Genomic DNA, 19,894 nt, shown 5'->3' with positions numbered 1-19,894 from the left:
ACATCCATGATCGACGCGAAAATCCTAACTGAATGAGTACAGAAAATGGATAGTGTGAGCTAGCTTAGCTTATTTAGTGGCTGTAGTGTGGGCGACAGCGGCAAACGGTATAATGCGGTATAAGAGGCGGCTGGGACCCTCGCTCGCTTTTTGCCGGCCAGAAGCAGCCCACAAGCGAGCGGCAGCGACGACATAGTGAACTGTAGCGACGAGCGACGAACGACAGAGGACATGGGCGGCTGTGTATTAATTTTTGTCGCGTGTCGGTGTCGCCCCGTACACCCTGTTGTTGTAACTTTTGAGCTACGTTTTCCGCGTTGCTTGTCGTAGTCGCTGCATGGGGTAACCCCTTCATCTTTAGAAACTCCCCGCTAACGCGAGCACATGCGTTAAGTGCTGATCACCCTGTTATTTAGACATATCTGTGATATCCATTGATTGCCAGAAAGGGGCATCCCGAAAACAGAAAAGCGTACCGAACACAGAACTAACAAGCACTTCAGAGCCGAGAAGCCTAACCCATAGCCCTTTGCACTAGCCACTTGCTGCCAATCCGATTGCCACAGTACCCACAATTCCCATGGCGGCGTGCGATCGCAGCGACACTTTCCACTCTAGGTGATATTGAGAAACTCTATGGTAAGAGCGAGACAGGCGAGGAACAGCATTAGAGATAAGCGGAAAAGAGAAGGGAGGCATTTACTTGGCAGAGCCGCAGACCTCCCTCTTTCGTCAACATTTGCAACAAAAGGGGAAGATAGGTACCTCGGCATTTTTTTGTGTGTGTCTGTGACGGCTTATTGATAAATTAAGCCAAAGTATGAGTAACGTTTCATGCACGGTAGCTCATTGCACTGATCGCGCCGTTAAAGCTAGGTCGTGAGAATAATTTGACCGCAATAGCTAGCACTATCCGCAGGTGGAGGCGAAAGCTGGCCGTGCCCTTTTCTGGATCAACCTGCTGCCAGAGCAAAAACACGGATTCCACTTCGAGCATCGCTTCAAGTACGGCCTGCTGAGTGAGGGGGACAGCCGCACGACACACGGCGCCTGCCCTGTACTCGTTGGTTCGAAGTGGATTGCAACCAAGTGGATACACGAGCTGGGCCAAACCAGAATTCCTTTCGACTGGCCCGGAGGGGTTCTGTAGAGAATCGACAATTGCACGCCGTGCACCCATGCGCCGATGATGCCCCGCCTGTGTCCTCCTTAACGTATTACTGTATATTATACACGCAGCATGAGATATGTGGCCGGTGGGTAGCGTCCGGCTGCCCGGAAACTGGTAGTTGGGTGGGTTCTTCCAGTTCGCGTTTTTTGTTGTGTTCTTTTTTGGGCCTTGCAAGATTGCATAGGAATATTACGTGTGTCTTCGGAGCTTTTATTTATTATCAGTAATAAAGAACTATGCGGCTAACGCTACAACTACCGTCACCATTACCACCATTTCAATGATACAAAATTGAACTATCGTAGCCCGATGCACGTTGACATGGCCTCTACCGATGTCTTCGGCAGATGTCGACTAAAGCCTGCAAACTCTACATCGGCCTCATTGCAGCTGTACGTATTTTTTCGGTCGCCTGCAGTCCGGTAGCGCTTGCACTAACGACTCAACAAAGCGCAGAACAAAATTGAGTTATGCACCTCCCGTGCAAGTCAGACGCGGAAATGTTCACTTGTGCGACCTGCATCACGTCGATGCGAAGAGAGGCGTGCGTCACAGCCATCATCATCAGTGACGCGTCTCGCCATCATCCATACAGTCTGGAATCGCCCAATTACTTGGGACGAAAATAGCCACCAAACCTCATTAGAGTCCTGGGAGGAAGCCCTGTCCAGCTCGGACCCTGCACAGCAGCTTGCGCTGCTTAGTAGGGCCGGGGATGGCCAAATAGCCCTGGAATTTGAATCCCACCCTTGATCTTTCCCCTTTCCCTCACCCCTGTTCACAAAATAAAGTTTACTACTACTACTACTACTACTACTGCTGGGAAGCGTCTAGGCGATTCCTAGTAGGCGCAGTCAAGGGACCATTCCGCGTTCTGCGTCGGAATGTCGCGTTTTTGACCCCTGTAGTCATCGCCGCTGGCCAATACACGCAAATGGGTGCGTTGTTAGGAATGCGTTCAGTCATAACGTCAGGCGATTTTAACGTGGAGCAAACGATGTGCTGAAAAACGTCAAAGGGCATGTCAGGCTACCTGTGAGTTCCTTTAAACAACGTCGGGTTTCAAAACGCAAAAGATCCGGCTTTCAGCTGATCGGCAGCTGCCATCGTCATTGGCCAATCCACCTGAGTGGGTACGGGCTGGGCCGTCGTAGGTGGTGATAATCTTGATGAATGGCTCCTGTATCCTGTCTTCAGCTACAGTGTAGTGCATTCCCCGATACTGCAATATTGAGCCACATTTATCCCGATTTTTACAGTTATCGACGCAAATGTTGCACCGATCGAGCCACAAACACAATATTTGGGCTTGCGATGCTCAGCCACGAACTCTACGAGCACACTTACGCACTACTAGTGCGGGGAGCAGTGGGAAAACCTTTTTGCTCAGCCCCGACCCTGAAGTAAAGAATAAAGATCAAGATCGTCCGACTGGCCGAAGATGCCGCTCGCCCCCCAAGGGGCCGCCATCTGAGCTGGAGGAATCCAGGAAGACTCCCACTTCCTTCTTCCTTTCACTGAGTTTGAGGAAAAATAAAGTTATCATCAATGGCTCGGGTCCCCATTTTTGTCGACACAGGTACGGGGGAGATAGAGAACTTTATTGGCCGTCTTTGGTGAGTGCAACCACTGTCGAGAGGAAGTATCCGCGTGGGTGCTTCGTCAGACGACGGCCAAGATCCCGTTGTCCTTGGCGGCGTCTACGCCAGCATGACGACCGCAAACTGTAGATTTGTTCCCCGCTATACGGTCGGGGAGGTTCATCTTCACCTGGGACGCCATTTGTTTTTTACAAAACAAGCCAAGTGGTGCTCAGATATCAGTACGGTGCACAAATCCAAACAAATTCACCCATGGCTGAGAGAGCGAGAAGCAGAGAAAGAGAGAGAGAGAACACTTTATTTCAGCGTTGCGCGGTTAGAAGAAGGCTGTCGTGGCTGCCGATTTATGCCGGGTGGAGACATCGGCGGGTCTGTTGACCAAGGAGGATTCGATCTCCTGGTCTGAGCTCGCCACTGCCTCCTCCCACTGCTCATTCGATGAAATGGGGGGAAGGTCTCTGGGTCGCAAAAAGTCCGCGTGCTTTGCAGTGTGGTGAAAGGTAAACGGAAGGGTGGATGAGGTTGAGTTCGGCTGGGTTCGAAAGATGTTGGTTTGAAGTATTCGCCACGTCTGCTTTTGTGCGAGTGTGAGCAGCACGTTGGTGGGAGAGGGGGGGGGGGTGAGTGTTCTTTATGCTCTAATTCTAGGAATGCTCATCGGAAACAACACAGCAAATAACCAATATCTGAAAAACTTTCCCAAAACGATAGACCTTATCCGTAGAATCTCCAACCAAAGGTGCTATGGGAAAACGAAAGAATCCGGCTGATTCAAATATTATCCACAAGCAGGAACATGTCATCCCTGCCTTACTTTCAACCCTCTAAAACCGAATTGCCTAAAGTCAATGTACTAATCAGAAGGGCGTACAAATCGGTGCTTCAGCTCTCTCAAAGCACTTCCACTGCCAAGTTCGAGAGCTTATAAGCCACACAACACGGCCGAAGAGCTCATAGAAGCTCACATGTCTAATGAGGTAGCTCGTTTATCCAAAGTTAAAACTGGAAACCAAATTATCGAACAACAAAAAAGCGACACCAACAATCCGGAAGACAGGTTCCCTACCCCCTCAAATTCACAAAAAGCAACTCTTCTCACCTCCAGCCTGGCAACTGCAGAAAAGCCCTCGAGCGCGTGCAAGGGTCAACCCTTACAACCGTAATATGCTATACGAAGACGACCATTCAAATTTTTGCCGCAGGCCTATTTTCGCCGCAGGCAGCCAAAAATACCCAACAACACCCACCCACCATAATTCCCAGTTGAAATCGTATGGACTGCGGCGCACTCTGGCTTGTCGGGCAACGAGGCCATCCAGAGTATGGCTGGAAGACTCACTAACCGAGCCGCGGCAAGCACGTTCCCTTACCATGGTGCCCGATCTGCCAGAGACAAAACGGTCTCATATCAACAAATAACCATGCACCACCGCCTCTCCCAGTGCTACGAAGGGGCCGTGGATCGGTTCGGATGTCCGCCCTCCTACATTTCTTACAGGTGCGCAAGCCCCGATGCATTTAGTCGCGGTGACGACACGATTTCGCCCAGGCCAGTAGTCGTGTTAGTTATGATCTACAGCGTGGCACGGATCACGCTCAAAGCGACGCATCGCTGATGACGACGCGGCGGAATGCGTTGGATGATGGTTGTTACGTAAACTTGTGACGATGACAGTGGCACTGAAGGCAGATGACTATGCCGCCACTACACCATCATCGCCATCACCATCTCATGGTACGTAATAAATCCGGGTTCATAGAACGGTTTCAATCTGACGCAGTCACTGATTTGTACGATCGCGTAAAATGCAACCTCTGCGCGAATAAGCACCCCCACGAGTATTGCAGTATTTGTTAGCCCGCCGACAGTGCACGCGAACGGCGCGTGCTCGCACAGGACGCCATTGCAAAAGCAAAGACGACGAAGAAGAAGGGTAGGCACGATGCAGAAGCGAACGTGACGGCTCAATGGCAACCCTCGCACGACGTTCCTTCTCCCGGGGACACCTCCTGTGGGCGTTGATAGGCGCCGCGGCGTCTCTCCTGGGCTCGTCGCGCGCCGAGATGTTCACGTCCATCGCGCACCTTCGCTTCTTCCAGAGCACGGAGAAGGAGGCGGCGCTGGGCCTGGCGGAATACCTGAAGCGCGAGCAGGAGAGGCTCCAGTTCTGCGGCGAAATGCTGGACTACATGCGGGCCCTGGACCCCGGCTTACGGCTCGATGGCCCCGATGACGACGACGACGACCACGACGACGACTATGATATTGACGATGACCACCCGTGAGTCAACGGCTCTTGACGATGCCTCTCAAATTTATCGCATAGTACCTGCTAGCGCTGGCCAACGCCCCTTGGGTGCTTTTCATATTAAACGACTGAATCCTTGCCATCATCACCATGATAACGGTGCTACATCAACTCCGTGACGTACGCTTTGAAGGAGGCGAGAACATTTCAATGAATAATGAGTTTGACTGTTCCGTGAGGCCCATACGTCCGCAAGCTTAGCTCGTTTCCTTGGCACCTCCATAACGCTAAAAGTTTGGAGTATTAAAAGAGAATACCGAAATTTTTCCCACAAGGCCGATCAAGCTGCAGTCAGCATGAGCTGCATCGCACTTCGAACAGCTTAGTTTTTCTCCTGATGGCTATTTAATAATGCATGCTGAAAAGTCTGCTTTAACGCCTAAACGCCGAAGAAGTGCTCTAGCAGAACAGCTGTACGATGCACCTGCGTACCTATGGGGGGTCAAATATTTTCGCTTTTACAGAAGCGTCTTTTGTACTGCACATTTTGCAGGAATCTGCAATCTCAACGATAAAACTGCTCTTAAGCATTATACATGTGCATTCCCGTGCCGCGCGCGAAACTGGAATGATACGAAAAGTTTATACTTTCAAGTGCCAAGGGTGTTTTAGGGGGAACTTTTAAGGTTAGGTGAGGTGTGAAGGTGATGTTTCATACATGAAGGCTACTTGGTTCATCAGACAGAATGAGTTAATGCGAGATTTCGCACATTTAAAGGCACTAAAACAAGCTCTAACAGTGCTTTTTTCCCGCGGTCCTGAAAAAAATAATAGCGGCTGAAAATAGCCATTCGGCCCGCGTAGTGAGCAATAACATTAGCATAAAGAAAAGAAGCATAACCCACGCATACTTCACGAAACTTACGGGGAAAAAAACTGAAACCTTCATTTTGGTCCAGCCGCTGTGGAGACTAAACGCTTCTCTGTTAGGTTGAAAATCGAGATTAACATGGAAAAATAACGACAGCACCATGGCAATGTTTTGTGTGCGTGCATGCGCTCGTTTACTCTCTAAACGTCCAGGGGATTTTAAGGAATGTAGAACACACTGAAGAGAACGCTAATTTAGGTTAACTTATAGCGAGCCAGGAACTTCCCAAAGTAACGCTTCGCCGCATTCCCCTTTCTCGTTGAGCAGGTTAGAGTGCACGGCGTGAAAGAACGACTGTGCAGATTTGAACGAACCCGTCTTCACTTATAGTGTAGAGAAAGCTTTGGCTGCGGACAACACGGCTGGCGAAGCGGTTTTTAATGCCAATATGTTACACGCAAGGTTGGGTGGCAACCCTGCATCGTACTAGTTTAAGTGCCCCTTGTGCGGCGAGTTCATGGTATGCGCTGTGCTCAGTTCAGTGTGGTGCCACCACAAGCCAAGGTTCAGTGAGATTTGTCGTTGGTCTTAAACACTTTTAGACCCTGATTTTTAAATGATGTATTTTAGGGCGGGAAAGGAGCGCCCCCTGACGGCCTACTTGCGCACCACGTGGCTGGCGAAGAACTTTCCGGAGCTGGTGTCAGACCAGGTGTACGCCACGGTCGCCAACAGGCAGCCACTGGTGCTGCCCGAGGGGAGTGGTGCGAGCACGCGGTTGTGGCCAACGGACGAGGACCTGGCGGGCTCCGCCATAGGCGTCTGCCGCTTGCAGCACACGTACGGGCTCAGCGCGAAACAGATGGTCGAGCTCAGGAGGTGCGTCACTCCCTCGTATTCCCCATAGTCTGCCTGTCCGCCGTGCGCCTGTCTGTGTTCGTCTAGAATCCTCTGTAACGACCAGGGGCGTAGCCAGAGGGGGGGAAGGGGGGCACAGCGAACCCGTGCCCCCCCCCCCCCCCCCCCCCGAACAGCCTGAAGTCGCCTGCAAGTGCGGAACCTGCAGTTTTAAGGACATTCTTGTTCATTTAAAGCTGAAAACAAGGGCTACTTAAAATCCCTGTGCCCGCTCCAGATGCTGTACATGTCAACATATACAGCCCGGCTGCATTTCGCGCCGGATACACCGTGCTGCGCCGGGAACCTGCCGCGAGCCGATCGAGGCAGTCCCGCTGTGTCGCTGTCGGAATAGCATGGCCAGGAAATGGCGGAACAGCAGGAAAAGCATCATATAGGCATACATGTGGTCTGGACTTTAGCGTGTCATTCTTTGTCTTTACACTGGTACAAAGTGTAATAACATGACAGAGCATGTCACTGTATTTTGTTCAGTCAACTATCAATTCTCGATATGTTTATTTTTCTACCGACATCGCATTTCATTGACTATTGCGGTTCCATAATTTCTGCTATATGAAAAGCATTGCTCTGCCCATCTTGTATTTTCGCCACATCAACAAAACTGTACAATTCTCTTTATTTCAGAGCTTTGTCTTTTTGTCAATTTCATTGTTTCAATGACCTCCCAGGGACTTGGTTAGAATCAGCATTCCGTATTTGCTTAACCGGAATTTGTCGGAAGTCATGTCTGTTCGATTTAACGGCTAGAAATAGAATGAAATTTAAGAACCGTGCAACAAGCGCAACATTCAACAGCAGTGCAATAAGGTTTCCCGCTAAGCGTAAGTTTACTATTCACGTTACTAGCACAAAAAATAACAAAGAGGCGATTACTTAAGGACGAAGACGCACGTTTGCTAGCTTTAACGCCACAATATACGAATGTGCCGCACATACATTCCAGTGCGATTCGAAGGTTATCGCGGGAAAGCTACTCATTCAAATGAAGCAGACATAACACCAGCTTTAGCAAATCTTCCATGCCAGTTTCATTATCGTAAGCGTAGATAAAAGGCAACCAAGTCTATGCTTGAAAACAATGAATGTTAAGCTTGAAACCTAAAGGTTGGCAAGTCAGTCGTGCGGGCCGTTGTTGTAGCATGGAACAGCTAGCGAGGGAGAGAAGAGCGCTAAATCTTGATTTTAATGGTTCCGAAATGAAACCGTACGCAGGTAGCACGCTTGGCCGCTAGATGCTCGCGCGATAACCTTCAAATCGTGCTCGACTGTACTTCATAGCTGATAAGAAAACTTATTAGTCCCATCCTAAAGGAAAATCTAAAACACGCGAATCTTGATAGTTAACACCCAGTGTTGGCCCCCACTTCCGCTTGACGAACTTCGGGGACTGCACGCTACTCACGAGAACACTCATGATCACGCTCACGAGCGCGTGCCCGCATAACCGACTGCTCTATGGACGAACGAATCACCCTTGGCCTACACATAGACCGGCGAACGGGAATTTAGGTCGTCGTCATCCTCATCGTCATCATCTAAGCTCCTTGAGGTGGGATTTACTTTTAGGGTTCAGCATACACAAATCGCATGTTTAAGTCAGTTATTTCAAGCTCAGTTTGAAAAACAACGTGCAAGATGCCTTGCCTACATATTTCCCCTTCCCATCTTTTGGTCGACCGCCCCCCCCCCCCCATCCCCCCCCAAGAAAAAAATTTCTGGCTACGCCCCTGGTAACGGCTGTATTGTCATGCGCTGTATGACTACTGTATTGTCATTTTCATGCAGGAAAGATCATCAGTACGAAGCACCACATATCCCTCCCCAGCCCAGCCCAGCCATAGCTCAACCCTACTTTATCACATCGATTATCGGATAACTCTTTTTGTAAAAGAACAGAAAAACTGGCTTCACTCGAAAGAGTTCGAGCATTAAATGCACAAATACGCAACTCCATCGGCGGCCTATTGGGACCCAGAGGTGGTTAGCACCTTAACGCTTTCGAAGCCAGAGAGCCTAACCCGCAAGTGCCGATTTATCCTCCGTAACTCCGTGCCAGCATTCGGTATTGCCGAGTACCTGCGCAGCCACAAATCACTGCCTTGACATAGGCGCATCCATGTGCATTTCAGTGTTTTCTAGTTTGGCTTTGATCAGGTCTTTCATTGCGGCTTTGGCCGCATGTGAAGTTCAAGCACTGACTGAATGTGAAGACGCTCTGTCAGAGCACCAATGCGGTGATGTTGCCTTGAAAGGACTTAACAGAACGCGACGTTTAGTCAGTGAGTGAGTGAGTGAGTGAGTGAGTGAGTGAGTGAGTGAGTGAGTGAGTGAGTGAGTGAGTGAGTGAGTGAGTGAGTGTGAGTGTGAGTGTGAGTGTGAGTGTGAGTGTGAGTGTGAGAGTGAGAGTGAGAGTGAGAGTCAGTGAGTGAGTGAGTGAGTGAGTGAGTGAGTGAGTGAGTGAGTGAGTGAGTGAGTGTGAGTGTGAGTGTGAGAGTGAGTGAGTGAGTGTGAGAGTGAGGGGGTGAGTGAGTGAGTGAGTGAGTGAGTGAGTGAGTGAGTGAGTGAGTGAGTGAGTGAGTGAGTGAGTGAGTGAGTGAGTGAGTGAGTGAGTGAGTGAGTGAGTGAGTGAGTGAGTGAGTGAGTGGCTCCCTTGTGCAGCCCCTTGCTGAACGTGACGGCACACGACCGACGCGAGGTGGCGCGGCGTTGCTGCGACGGTGACGATTTGGGCAACGCCATTGGCTGGTGGACCTCGAGCCTGGACGCCCTGGAGGAAGAGGGGGACGACCCAACGGACGACTGGAAGGCCATCCTCGATGCGATGTCCAGGATCACGCTGCGCGTCCAGAACAAGAAGGCCGCCTTCCGCCTCCTGTCGGCCCTGCACGACGGAGCGTCCACGCACGTGTGAGTGAGCGGGCAGCAAGCGGGAACGAGGGGGAGACTGTATACACAGTCAAACCTCTTTATAACGGATACCGGTACAGCGAATCGTCAAATACTGCGAGCGAAATCCAAAGTCTCGGTGGTCGTGCTGAGATTCAGTGGCACTTGTGCTCGTTCGGCTATAACAAACAAATTTTGCTGATGGTGTAGCTAAAAATAGCATCCAAGCCAGCAGGGGAAGCGTCAAAGCTTCTCTACAAAATGTCGCTGCGTTGAACGCGGTGAAACGAAGGTTGCGGAGCGATATATCCATTTGTGCGCCAAGAGCGCGCAGGGAACACGCACACAAATGCAGCGCAACTCGGACGAAACGCGGGCAGTGCTCTGCGCAGACGGCGCTGTAGTTGAGCACGCGCAGTGAACAAGGATGCGGCCAGCTCCTCTTTTCATCATTTTGTGATTGCATGCGCCCTTCCTATTTTTCCCTCTCCGCACCCTTCCCTTGGAACAAACGAGCGAATACAGGCTTCACTGCGGAACCATATTAGGCGGTAACTTGACCTTGAATGATCTTGTAGGTCAGAGCGACGCTACGAGGGACGAGGCTTTTTGTAGGTTTGTATACCTGGAGGAATGGATATTTCGCTCTAAAACTCGTGCCTTGACTAAATGGAGTTATAACGCTCGATTCGGACGGAAATACTGGGGATATTTTTTGCTTTTCTCTCTGTTTCTGTTCCACGCTTGCAATCGCTTTTGGTTAGTTTTCAGTGAGAAAGCAAAGGCGCGAGACACGTTTCTTGTTTTTGTAACTAATGACTGCGGGCCGACATTGTAAATTACCCCATTACAGGCGTCTCGTTAACATTCATTTCCTCGTGAGATTTACCCGCATATCCAGTTCGACATTAAAGGAGTACCATCTTCAAAGGACGTTACGAAAGCATAGAATACGAGAAGGTTTCCTGCACCATGTTTATAACGATCTTATGGTAAGCACGTGGCGCTGCATAAATTCTCTAGAAACCATGTGCACCTATTCAGTGCTTCCGTGAATAATTCGCCGTGGTCATTTCAGGTGTCTGTTAATTTATATTTGGTAGGACATGCCCATTCAATGAGTGTTACGGCCCGTGTACAAGCGTGGCTCAAAGCGTGGCACTGATGATCTTGGTCAGCAAAATAGCCATTTTCTATTGAAAAGCGCTTATCGCTACAAAATGGCGTGATACGGGAAAAAAATTGGGCCCATCTCCCCGCGAGGGGGACTCGAGTAAATGCGTCGCATAGGGGGTGGGTGTATTGCGTTAACGTTCAGTGTTTGGGGAGTTGGTGGTAGTGAATGCGTTGTATCAGCAGCTTCTTGACGTAGTTTGAATGAGTCAAGGATATAAGGCGCGTTCGTAGCCTCCCATTCTGTGTCGGCTTTGTGGCGCAGTGGGTAGAGCACCATGTACATTGCGTTCCGCCCGCAGCGTCGAGGGATCGAAACCAGGCTCCGGATAGTTTTTTTTTTTACATATAGTGTAGGGGGAGGGGTGCGGACTACGACTACGGACGTCAACCCGGGTGACATCGTGAGTTACTGAAATGCTCTGCATTTAAAATCGTCGCCTAATGCTTCAAAATAGTTGAAAACAACAACAGAAATAATTAGTCACGTAACTTGAACGTATGAGACCCGCTCTACTTAACTACTTACAGGACAATTCACTGAACCTAGAGTAAATGTATTTTGGAAGTACAGTATGTACCACAAAACTAACGGGGACATGACTGGTAGCCTCGTGAAAGGCCTTATTAATCGGTAGGAAACATTTAAAATAGTTCTGTAGCAGACAAGGCTGCACTTGCCGGCGGACCACGCAAGCAGCCATGAAAAGGAAGCCACTCGCGGCATGCCGCGTGCTTGGTCAGAGCCAGGTGGCTCTGGCTTGGTCCGCCGGGCAGCCAGGAGAACCGGTCGAGCTCGGCTGCGTGCGCTTCTCCCAGGCTGCCGTACGTGCGAAGCGGTTGCCCGAAGTGTTTTCCCGGCCGGCCAGCCGGCCGGCTGAAACGTCACTTTGGCCTCATCATAATGGCAGCATGCTTCTCAATATGAATTTCAAAATCGCCGATTTTGGCTGATAATTTGCGCTGTGCGTCGGGTATTTCAGCAGTGATACTTTGTTCATTGCATAATTTAAGGGAGACTATACGGAAACAGGGTTTTCTAGAGGTTGAAAATTGTTTTGCAGTTGGTCCTTCAAAACTGCGCTGCAAGGTGTCTAGTCGGGATGTCCTCGAAAGAAGCTCGTTAGTTCTCATTGTTCTAACTTTAGTTTTCGTTGTGATCGATCTGCAGGCGCGACCAACTCGTCGAAGCGGTGCTCGCCGACGAGAGGATGAAATACTCGGAAGTGGCGCTCGACACCGAGCAGTTCGAGCAGCTGTGTTCATCCAATCGCACGAGGATCGAAGGACGAGCCTCGGCTCGACTTCATTGCACCATCCTCCGCATTACTGGAGTAAGTGACGGACCATGGTGATTCGCGTGTCATCGCGTGTTTTGTTATGGATACGCGAGGTGGCGCCACATCCCAACGGCGGTCAAGGTTGCCAAGATGGCCATCAGGTTTGCCACAGGCGAAATTATGTATTTGTTTTCTATATAAGCAGGCAATGTGGCTGCTCCCAGTGTTAAAAACAGACAAGAGCTTGAACGCGACTGTTGTGTAATGTTTGAGTGCAAACAGAGGAGCAGGTCGCTGAGGGAAAATTTTTAAAGACGCTCATTTACCGTCGTAATAACCTGTACGAGTAGAGTTACACGGAATTACTCCTGGCACAGACTGCATTAAATGCCATGCTGCCCCGCGTTCTGTTTTTGCAATTGAGGCGGCTTATTAATTGCGCAGGACGCTATGCTTCGGTGGCGCCCCCTGCACGTGGAGGTCCTGAGCGAAGAGCCCCGCATCGCCCTGGTGCACAACTTCCTCACCGGCCGCGAGCAGCGTGTCCTCAAGCAACTGGCCGAGCCTCTGCTCTTCAGGGCCGTCGTCTATGCTCCGGACAACACGCAGACGACGGCTAAGATACGCATTAGCAAGGTACACGGCGCCAACGGGAGGTGTAGGGCCGAACGGTGCTCCCCCAAACGCAGATATACTGTTCTTTACGAGCGTGCGACGAAACCCACGTTAGGCGAAGCTTTGATGCTGACATAGTCATTAACGTCAGTGTTCAGAACTGCACAACAGAGTTCAACTAGCAAGGTTTGAAATGGTTGCAAGGCCAACACGCGTTCTGGTGGTTTTTGTAGAAACCCAGTATGCTCCTTGACATGACATGAAAGAGGCTTTATTGCATCGCCTGCAGTAAGCACCCCGGTGCCGGGATACCTAGACGCGGCTTAACGTCGGTCCTGTCTGGACCCTCTACTCGTCAGCGTCCTCGCTACTCGCCCCCAGGCTAGTCGCCTTTACCCCGAGGGGTGGGCGACGCCTCGCAGCTTTCGTTTGGTCGCTCTTTCGAGGGCCTCCAGGATCTGCTGGACGGCCAGGAGTTGGTCTTCCTTGTTATAGCTCTGCGCCGCGTCTTGAAACCACGGCGGGATCACAGTTCCGCTTCTGCTGGTCTTGCTGCACAATCCCTCAGGATGTGGATCATAGTGGCCCGAGCCCTGCGGAACACGTGTCGTCCGGATACTGTTCTGCGCATACGGGCTTCATTATGACCGGAGTCAGTAAGAGCCCGTCTGCAGCTGTCTAAATAGCGCCGCCTGGTCGTCCCTGGTAAGATCAGGCTGCGGCTGTGCCATTACTAGTCTGTTCATCCGATAGTACTTTGCCATTTCGTGGAACGTGCCAATCTTATCTTTAGTTTCCGCCCACAGCTCTGCAGACGGGCTCGTTTCTGCTGCGCGGCCAGATAATTCTCGCGCAACAGAGTTCGCTGTCGTGTTGTGGTGGCTTCCTCATCACTACCGAAGCAGTTGGCGTGGAGGAGCTTCCGGTCCCGAGCGGCGCATTCGGCAAGGGAAGAGCACCAGCAGCACTCCCTTAGAAAGCCGCGAGAGAGGCAAATTTAAAAAAGCAATTAAAATTCGAGACTCAAAACAACTCTTTATCGTGAATGCTTTTGAAACTTGTTATAGCTCGAGCCCGCCTGCCGCATGGTCGTTCGGCCTCAAGCAGGAATACGTTGCTTCCTTGTGTTCGATTCCGCACTCCGGACGATGAGGTTTGCTAAAATTTTATCAGATTTAGCTGGTGCTCCGAGACAATAACTTTGGGCCTTGATTTGTGAAGCTGGATGCCATGTAATATAGGCGTAATGTACAGCTATTTCTATTGCAGAGGTAGGGCGTCTTAGGCTGAATGTATTTCTGGAGCACTTAACCAAATTGTGATTAAACTCCCGAGTGATCAAAGGGAGAACAACGTTGCTACATTCAAACGTTCTCGTTGTTTCTATAGGCATATGTACTTGAGCCGCTAAAAAAAATAAAGACCGCTGCTGCTCAAGCCCGTGAGGTCAGGCGTTCTTGAATTTTGAGCTGAGAGCTGGTCATCCCCCTCTCCCACTTCTCCGAGGAGGAAGAAAGGAGGGGGTTCTTTGAATCAAATCAAGGCAAGTGAGGTTTATTCACCAGACCCACGAAAGTGCCACTCTGGATGGTCTCCTGGGGAAAACGTTGTTTATGCAGCTTGACAGGGGCCCAGGAGCTATTGTGCATGGCCGCAGAAAATGCAGAGATTAGGAAGTTGGAGTATATAAAATAATACAACGTGAAAAAATAAATTAATACATGCTTAAAGCTCACGGAAGACGTAATAAACAAAGACCTCAAAGACAAACTCTCACTGGTCTCAGTAACGATGTATAGGAAATGCACAGTCATTACAACGTTATTTGGCCTTCTACCGTAATTATAAGTATAGACAGTGCCATAAAACGTGTACGTTAGCAGACGCAATATCTGAAATAATACATTTCTACACTAATTTTTATGCCACCATGTATGCATATGGCAAGTTCATAACTGACTCGGGTAAAAGCTTGCGACAAACGATTTGATATTTACTAAGTAGTACAGGAAAATTCTGTCACAAACATTTCACTTCGCATTGTTTGCCGGAACGGAACGAACCAAGGCACCGTATCGCTAATGTTGACCGCGGTATCGTGTAACCGCAGTGGTGCTAACAATAGTAAGAAACCGTTTAAGTGACATATGGAAGGAAGAACCAGTTTAAAAGTCGATAGTTTTATTGATGTTCAAGTGTTGGCTCAAAATGGCGGTTGGCGGATGCCCATACGAGATGGTACGTCGTATTGGGAGTATGGCAGGGTGGGCAATTGTAATATGTAGTGCGAGATATGTGACGAAGCTTCATGGGATTGCTGAAGTAAGTTTTTGCGTCAGGAGTATTGGCCTTTTTCAAGCGTCGCGGTTGTTCAAGGCGGGGAGCCAAGGAGTCTGCGCCATAGTATATATAGGGCGTCTCAGGTGTTGAGGGACGGGCGGAGGGGATGGGTAATGGTGGCAGCTCTGACTGCAGTGGTGCGGAATATCAGTGCAGCGACGATACACCTTAACGAGCACTGTGGCAAAACAGACATGCGGGCAACTTTAAGAGCTGCAGACGGTGCGCAAGCAAAATAGTTTGAACAAGACAGGCGTAACTACGGACGCTGAAGCAAACTCTTCCCCTGCACCACCTGCCCGCGTGTGCCACCCATGCGTGCAGGTGGCGTGGCTGAAGGACGAGCACCACCCGATGGTGGCCCGGCTGAGTGCGGCCGTGTCCGCGGTGACCGGCATGGACGTGGCGTGCGCCGAGGAGACGCAGGTGGTCAACTACGGCGTGGGCGGCCACTACTCGCCGCACCACGACTACAGCCCGCCCTACCAGCGCGCCGGCCACATGGACAGCGTCCTCGGACAGCGCGCCGCCACCTGGCTCATGTACCTGTCCGACGTGAAGCGAGGAGGGAGCACTATCTTCCCCAAGCTCGGACTGGAGGTGCGTAACACTGAATCTGTACTCACTTCTTCGGTAGGCTGAAATCTCCGGTGCCACACCTATGAAATATTTTTTCTGTGAAAGCATTTATGACTCCGTAGGTGGAAAATGCGGTACGTGTCTCTGGCACAGGGACGGAACACACAGTGGTCCGATGGTGTAAAGAACAAAACGGGAGAAAATATTTTTGAATAAATTAGGCGCTTGACGGGAATCGAACCCAGCACCTCTGGCATGCAAGGAGAGCTCGCATCCACAACATGACGGCAGGGAGGCTCTTGGTATACCTAAATGCGGACCTAGTAAAGGCGTTCTGGTACTCAACCTATAAACGTGTTTTAGAGACATCCACTGATGAGGCCTGCATGCATAATTAAAGCATGCGAATTAACTGAGATGTAGTTAATAAGAGGGCAGTTTCCAATAAATGTCTCCTTTGGTGTAAAGAATTTTCGATGCGAACGCGAGTATGTACCGGCCTGTCGCTGGGCCTAATATTACAATTTGATTGATTGATTGATTGATTGATTGATTGATTGATTGATTGATTGATTGATTGATTGATTGATTGATTGATTGATTGATTGATTGATTGTAGGGTTTAACGCGCCGACGCAACGCAGGCGATGAGGCGCGCCGTAGTGGAGGGCTCCGGATTAATTTTGACCACCTGGGGATCTTTATCGTGCGCCGAAATCTCGTACACACGGGCGTTTTTGCTTTTCGCCTCCATCAGAAAAGCGGCCGCCGCGGCCGGGAATCGAACCCGCGACCTCGTGCTCAACAGCGCAACGCCTTAGCCACTGAGCCACCGCGGCGGGTTAATGTTACAATTTGAGCTCTACCTTAACCACATGTTAACTATCTTGAAGGTCAACCATAGCCTCGTTGACATTCCTGCCTCCCTTCTTAGGTTAACTGGTACCCGTAGTTTTATACGTACAATGAGTTTTAGGGTCACGGTTTATCTACTTAACGTTAAGGCTGTAAATAAGCCCGTACAGGGTGATTGCACAAGCTCTTAGTCTTATAACTGCGATAAGGAGGAAAAGTCGCCAATGAGAAAAGATGGGACGCGTGACTTAAGAGAGCACCCTTATCTATCCAAGCTGCGCACTTGTCACCAGACATCCAGGGCGCTATGGCGACGCCCGTATACCGGCTTATCCGCTTAGTAATTGTTGCACATTAATGATTTCGTATTCACAGGGTGGCCATGAGTGTTCGCGTAATGTTTTTTTTTTTTCCTCGGCGCCTATAGATAGGCGTCTACAGTGCACTTTTGGGTTGTCCGTGTAGCGTTTAGAGTTAGAAATGGCATTATTTAACCGTAAGCTATACTGTTGTTTTGTTGGTGTATTCACCTTTAGAGCTCTTCAAGCCATTGCACGCATATCAGTCACTCACGAGGTTAAACCCAACTAATGAATCAAAGTGACTACCGGGACCCATCAGAAATCTTTACCCCTACTCTGAAACCTTCCAAGGCCCGTTTTAAAGGCTGCAATTTTTTTGTTGTTGCATCCCAAGCTACGAAAGTATATCGTTCGCCGCACGAGCAACGCCGCAGGTGCGAATTCTCAGGTAAATGCTTCTCTGACCGCAACAAGCACCACCGAAGAGCAAAGGCAACTGGCGGCGTACATCAGGCAGCGGCTTGAAGACGTCACCAGAGGTTCTCTGGAATGTGAGGACTAAACAGGCCTGCGCGCATATTTTTAATAAAAGCTTCTCTCTCTCTCTCTCTCTCTCTCTCTCTCTCTCTCTCTCTCTCTCTCTCTCTCTCTCTCTCTGTCTCTCTCTCTCTCTCAGGTAAATGCGCACGATTTAGAACTGGCTCCACCTTTTAGGAATAAGCAATCGCGCCATTTACACAGAAGGCCAAAGTGTAATAACAGTACACTAATGCTTAATGGACGCTTGGGCTTTCCACTGAGTGCCTCGGGAAAGATACGCGGTTGAGTGTGAGAATCATTTAACCAAAGTAGCCCGCACTGTCCGCAGGTGGAGGCGAAGGCCGGCCGTGCCCTTTTCTGGATCAACCTGCTGCCGGAGCAGAAACACGGCTTCCATTTTGAGCACCGCTTCAAGTACGGTCAGCTGAGCGAGGGGGACAACCGCACAAAACACGGCGCCTGCCCCGTACTCCTGGGCTCCAAGTGGATTGCCACCAAGTGGATACACGAGCTGGGCCAGACTAGGATACCTTTCGACTGGCCCGGAGGGGGCCGCTAAAGAATCGACAATTACACGGCGTGCACGCATGCGCAGACGATACCCCGCCTGTGTCCTCATTTTCATAGTAGCGTATACTATACAAGCAGCCAGGGAGTAGTGACCGGTGGGAAGCGTTAAATTCTACGGAAGTGTCCAGTTGCCAGGCGCCTCCGGTTAACGCGAACTTCCGTTTCGGCTCTTGCGTGTCGTTCTTTTGTACCTAATAACATAGCGTAGGGTTATTACCTCCGTTGTCAAAGCCTGGATTTTTTTTATTGAAGTAAAAGCTATTCTGCTAACGCCACCACTATCGACATCATCATCATCCCCATTGCCATTTCACAAAGAGAAATGAATCGCCCCCCAATTCGCGCGTTCGTGTGGCGGGCATAGATTGAGGTAAGCAACAATTCCGTTTGCGGGACATTGCAGACCTGGCACTTCCGGTGTGGCGCAGAACTTTAATTAGACGTAGTGATAGGGTCTTCTCTCACCTAAGCCGACCTAAATGATAATAAACCAGTTTATTCACAGAAAAAGTTTAGGCCGAAACTAAAGGAGCGTTTTTTTAATGAAGAAATCCCGGAAATAATAAAAGTAGCCCTACTCGGTCTCGAACCGAGTACTGACGCGTACATACACACGAAGATATACCCGCTGGACCGCAGGTGCCGAACAGCAGGCTCGTTTTAGCAGTTGATCCAGAAGATTGTGGCAGTGCTAAAATCCAACCACGTGATGGTGGTAGGTATATCAGGAAGCGCCCGCGCCTGTTGGAAACGAATGTCGAATACAGCGTTGTGGAAACCATTGTCTGAGTTGGCTGTTTATGAATTCCGATGGCGTACCGCATCTTTTCACGAGGTTGCCCGTGCTATCGCCATAGCAGGCTTTCTCTAAGATGGGCTAAATAGCCGGCATACCGAACACACGGTTGTGGAAGGGAATAGGATTCAAGGGAACGATGTCCGGATGTTTCAAGTAGCCGCCATGGTCCAACGGCTCCTGGCCGCTGTCCGAAGGGGCAATATGCTCACATATGCTTATGAAAAGCACATGCTTTGCCTGTCATACGCCCGTTGAGACAGCGCATCACCTTGATAATGGCATGCATGCAAGTTTCGCGGGGCGCTTGTGGCAGATAAACTAAAACATGGTCGCGATTTCTTGGTTCTTTTCTTGATTTCATTTTGGCTAACTCAGAGGCAGCCTGTTCGAGGGCACTGCTTGAAGATGCGGAGGGGGGGGGGGGGGGGTGGGGGAGCGCCGTCACCTGGTATTTCATATTTCGCGGGGTTTCTGAATGAGTACGCAATTATTTCGTCATTAGATGGCATTCGTAGGTACCTACAAGTGCCTCACTGGCACTTTAATGATTACTACCGTGCTACTAGAGTTAGATAATTATAATTATTAAAAATTTTCATTACGAATCCGGCCGCTACTTCACTGTACTGGAAACATTATGCACTACGTTTCATTCGAGTAACGACATTGCTCTTTTAAAGCGAAGCTTCCTACTTTTACCAGACAAGGGTTCTTTGGTTGCGTGCGGGACAAGAAACTCCCAACGCGGCTGGGAGGCAGCTTTTCACGCACGGAGCACAGTGTAGATGGCGCGGGGATAGGGCGCTATTACCCAGCGTTCCCCGTGCTCACCCCAGCGGGCGCGTCGGCGAGACTCTCCGTCGGCTTTGTCGTCTGCTTCGGCGACGGTGTTAAACCTCTTTCTGCGCAGCTTCGCGTCCATCGCGCGCTTACTTCGCACGGCTTGAACAACTTGTTCGACAGCACCTTCTGGGTAATCCGGACCCGACAGAAAGTGGTCGTACTGCAAAGATACGGTAAGGATGGAATTGCAGGGCGGAGAACAGAATGTAGAGACCACTTACAGATACCTGGCCGTTAGAGAAACGCCACCTTTTGCGCACTGCTGGTCACAAATGGGACTGCGTTTTCTAAATAGCTGA

The 19,894-nt window shown here is 50.1% G+C and overlaps 1 protein-coding gene across 2 annotated transcripts in view; it reads left to right on the top strand.

Annotated features, from left to right (window-relative positions):
* The window catches only part of LOC144150252 (prolyl 4-hydroxylase subunit alpha-1-like), a 31,570-nt gene extending 13,068 nt beyond the window's left edge, over nucleotides 1–18,502 (top strand). Inside the window, exons 6-12 of one of the 2 annotated variants that reach the window (XM_077682108.1) lie at nucleotides 4,873–5,054; nucleotides 6,523–6,771; nucleotides 9,472–9,720; nucleotides 12,044–12,206; nucleotides 12,597–12,788; nucleotides 15,432–15,707; nucleotides 17,712–18,502. In XM_077682108.1, coding sequence (XP_077538234.1) covers nucleotides 4,873–5,054; nucleotides 6,523–6,771; nucleotides 9,472–9,720; nucleotides 12,044–12,206; nucleotides 12,597–12,788; nucleotides 15,432–15,707; nucleotides 17,712–17,942 — 1,542 coding nt within the window. In that variant the 3' untranslated portion in view covers nucleotides 17,943–18,502. The remainder of the gene's footprint in view (nucleotides 1–4,872; nucleotides 5,055–6,522; nucleotides 6,772–9,471; nucleotides 9,721–12,043; nucleotides 12,207–12,596; nucleotides 12,789–15,431; nucleotides 15,708–17,711) is intronic. The other variant, XM_077682109.1, reaches the window with a different exon arrangement.
* Nucleotides 18,503–19,894: the final 1,392 nt, after the last annotated feature.

The sequence above is a fragment of the Haemaphysalis longicornis genome, unplaced genomic scaffold (genome assembly GCF_048455015.1).
Source record: "Haemaphysalis longicornis isolate Haplotype H1 unplaced genomic scaffold, Haemaphysalis longicornis Haplotype H1 scaffold_8, whole genome shotgun sequence".
In the NCBI taxonomy this organism is placed as follows: domain Eukaryota; kingdom Metazoa; phylum Arthropoda; class Arachnida; order Ixodida; family Ixodidae; genus Haemaphysalis; species Haemaphysalis longicornis.
The sequence above is the reverse complement of the archived record's forward strand: the minus strand, read 5'-3'. Positions and strand labels throughout refer to the sequence as shown.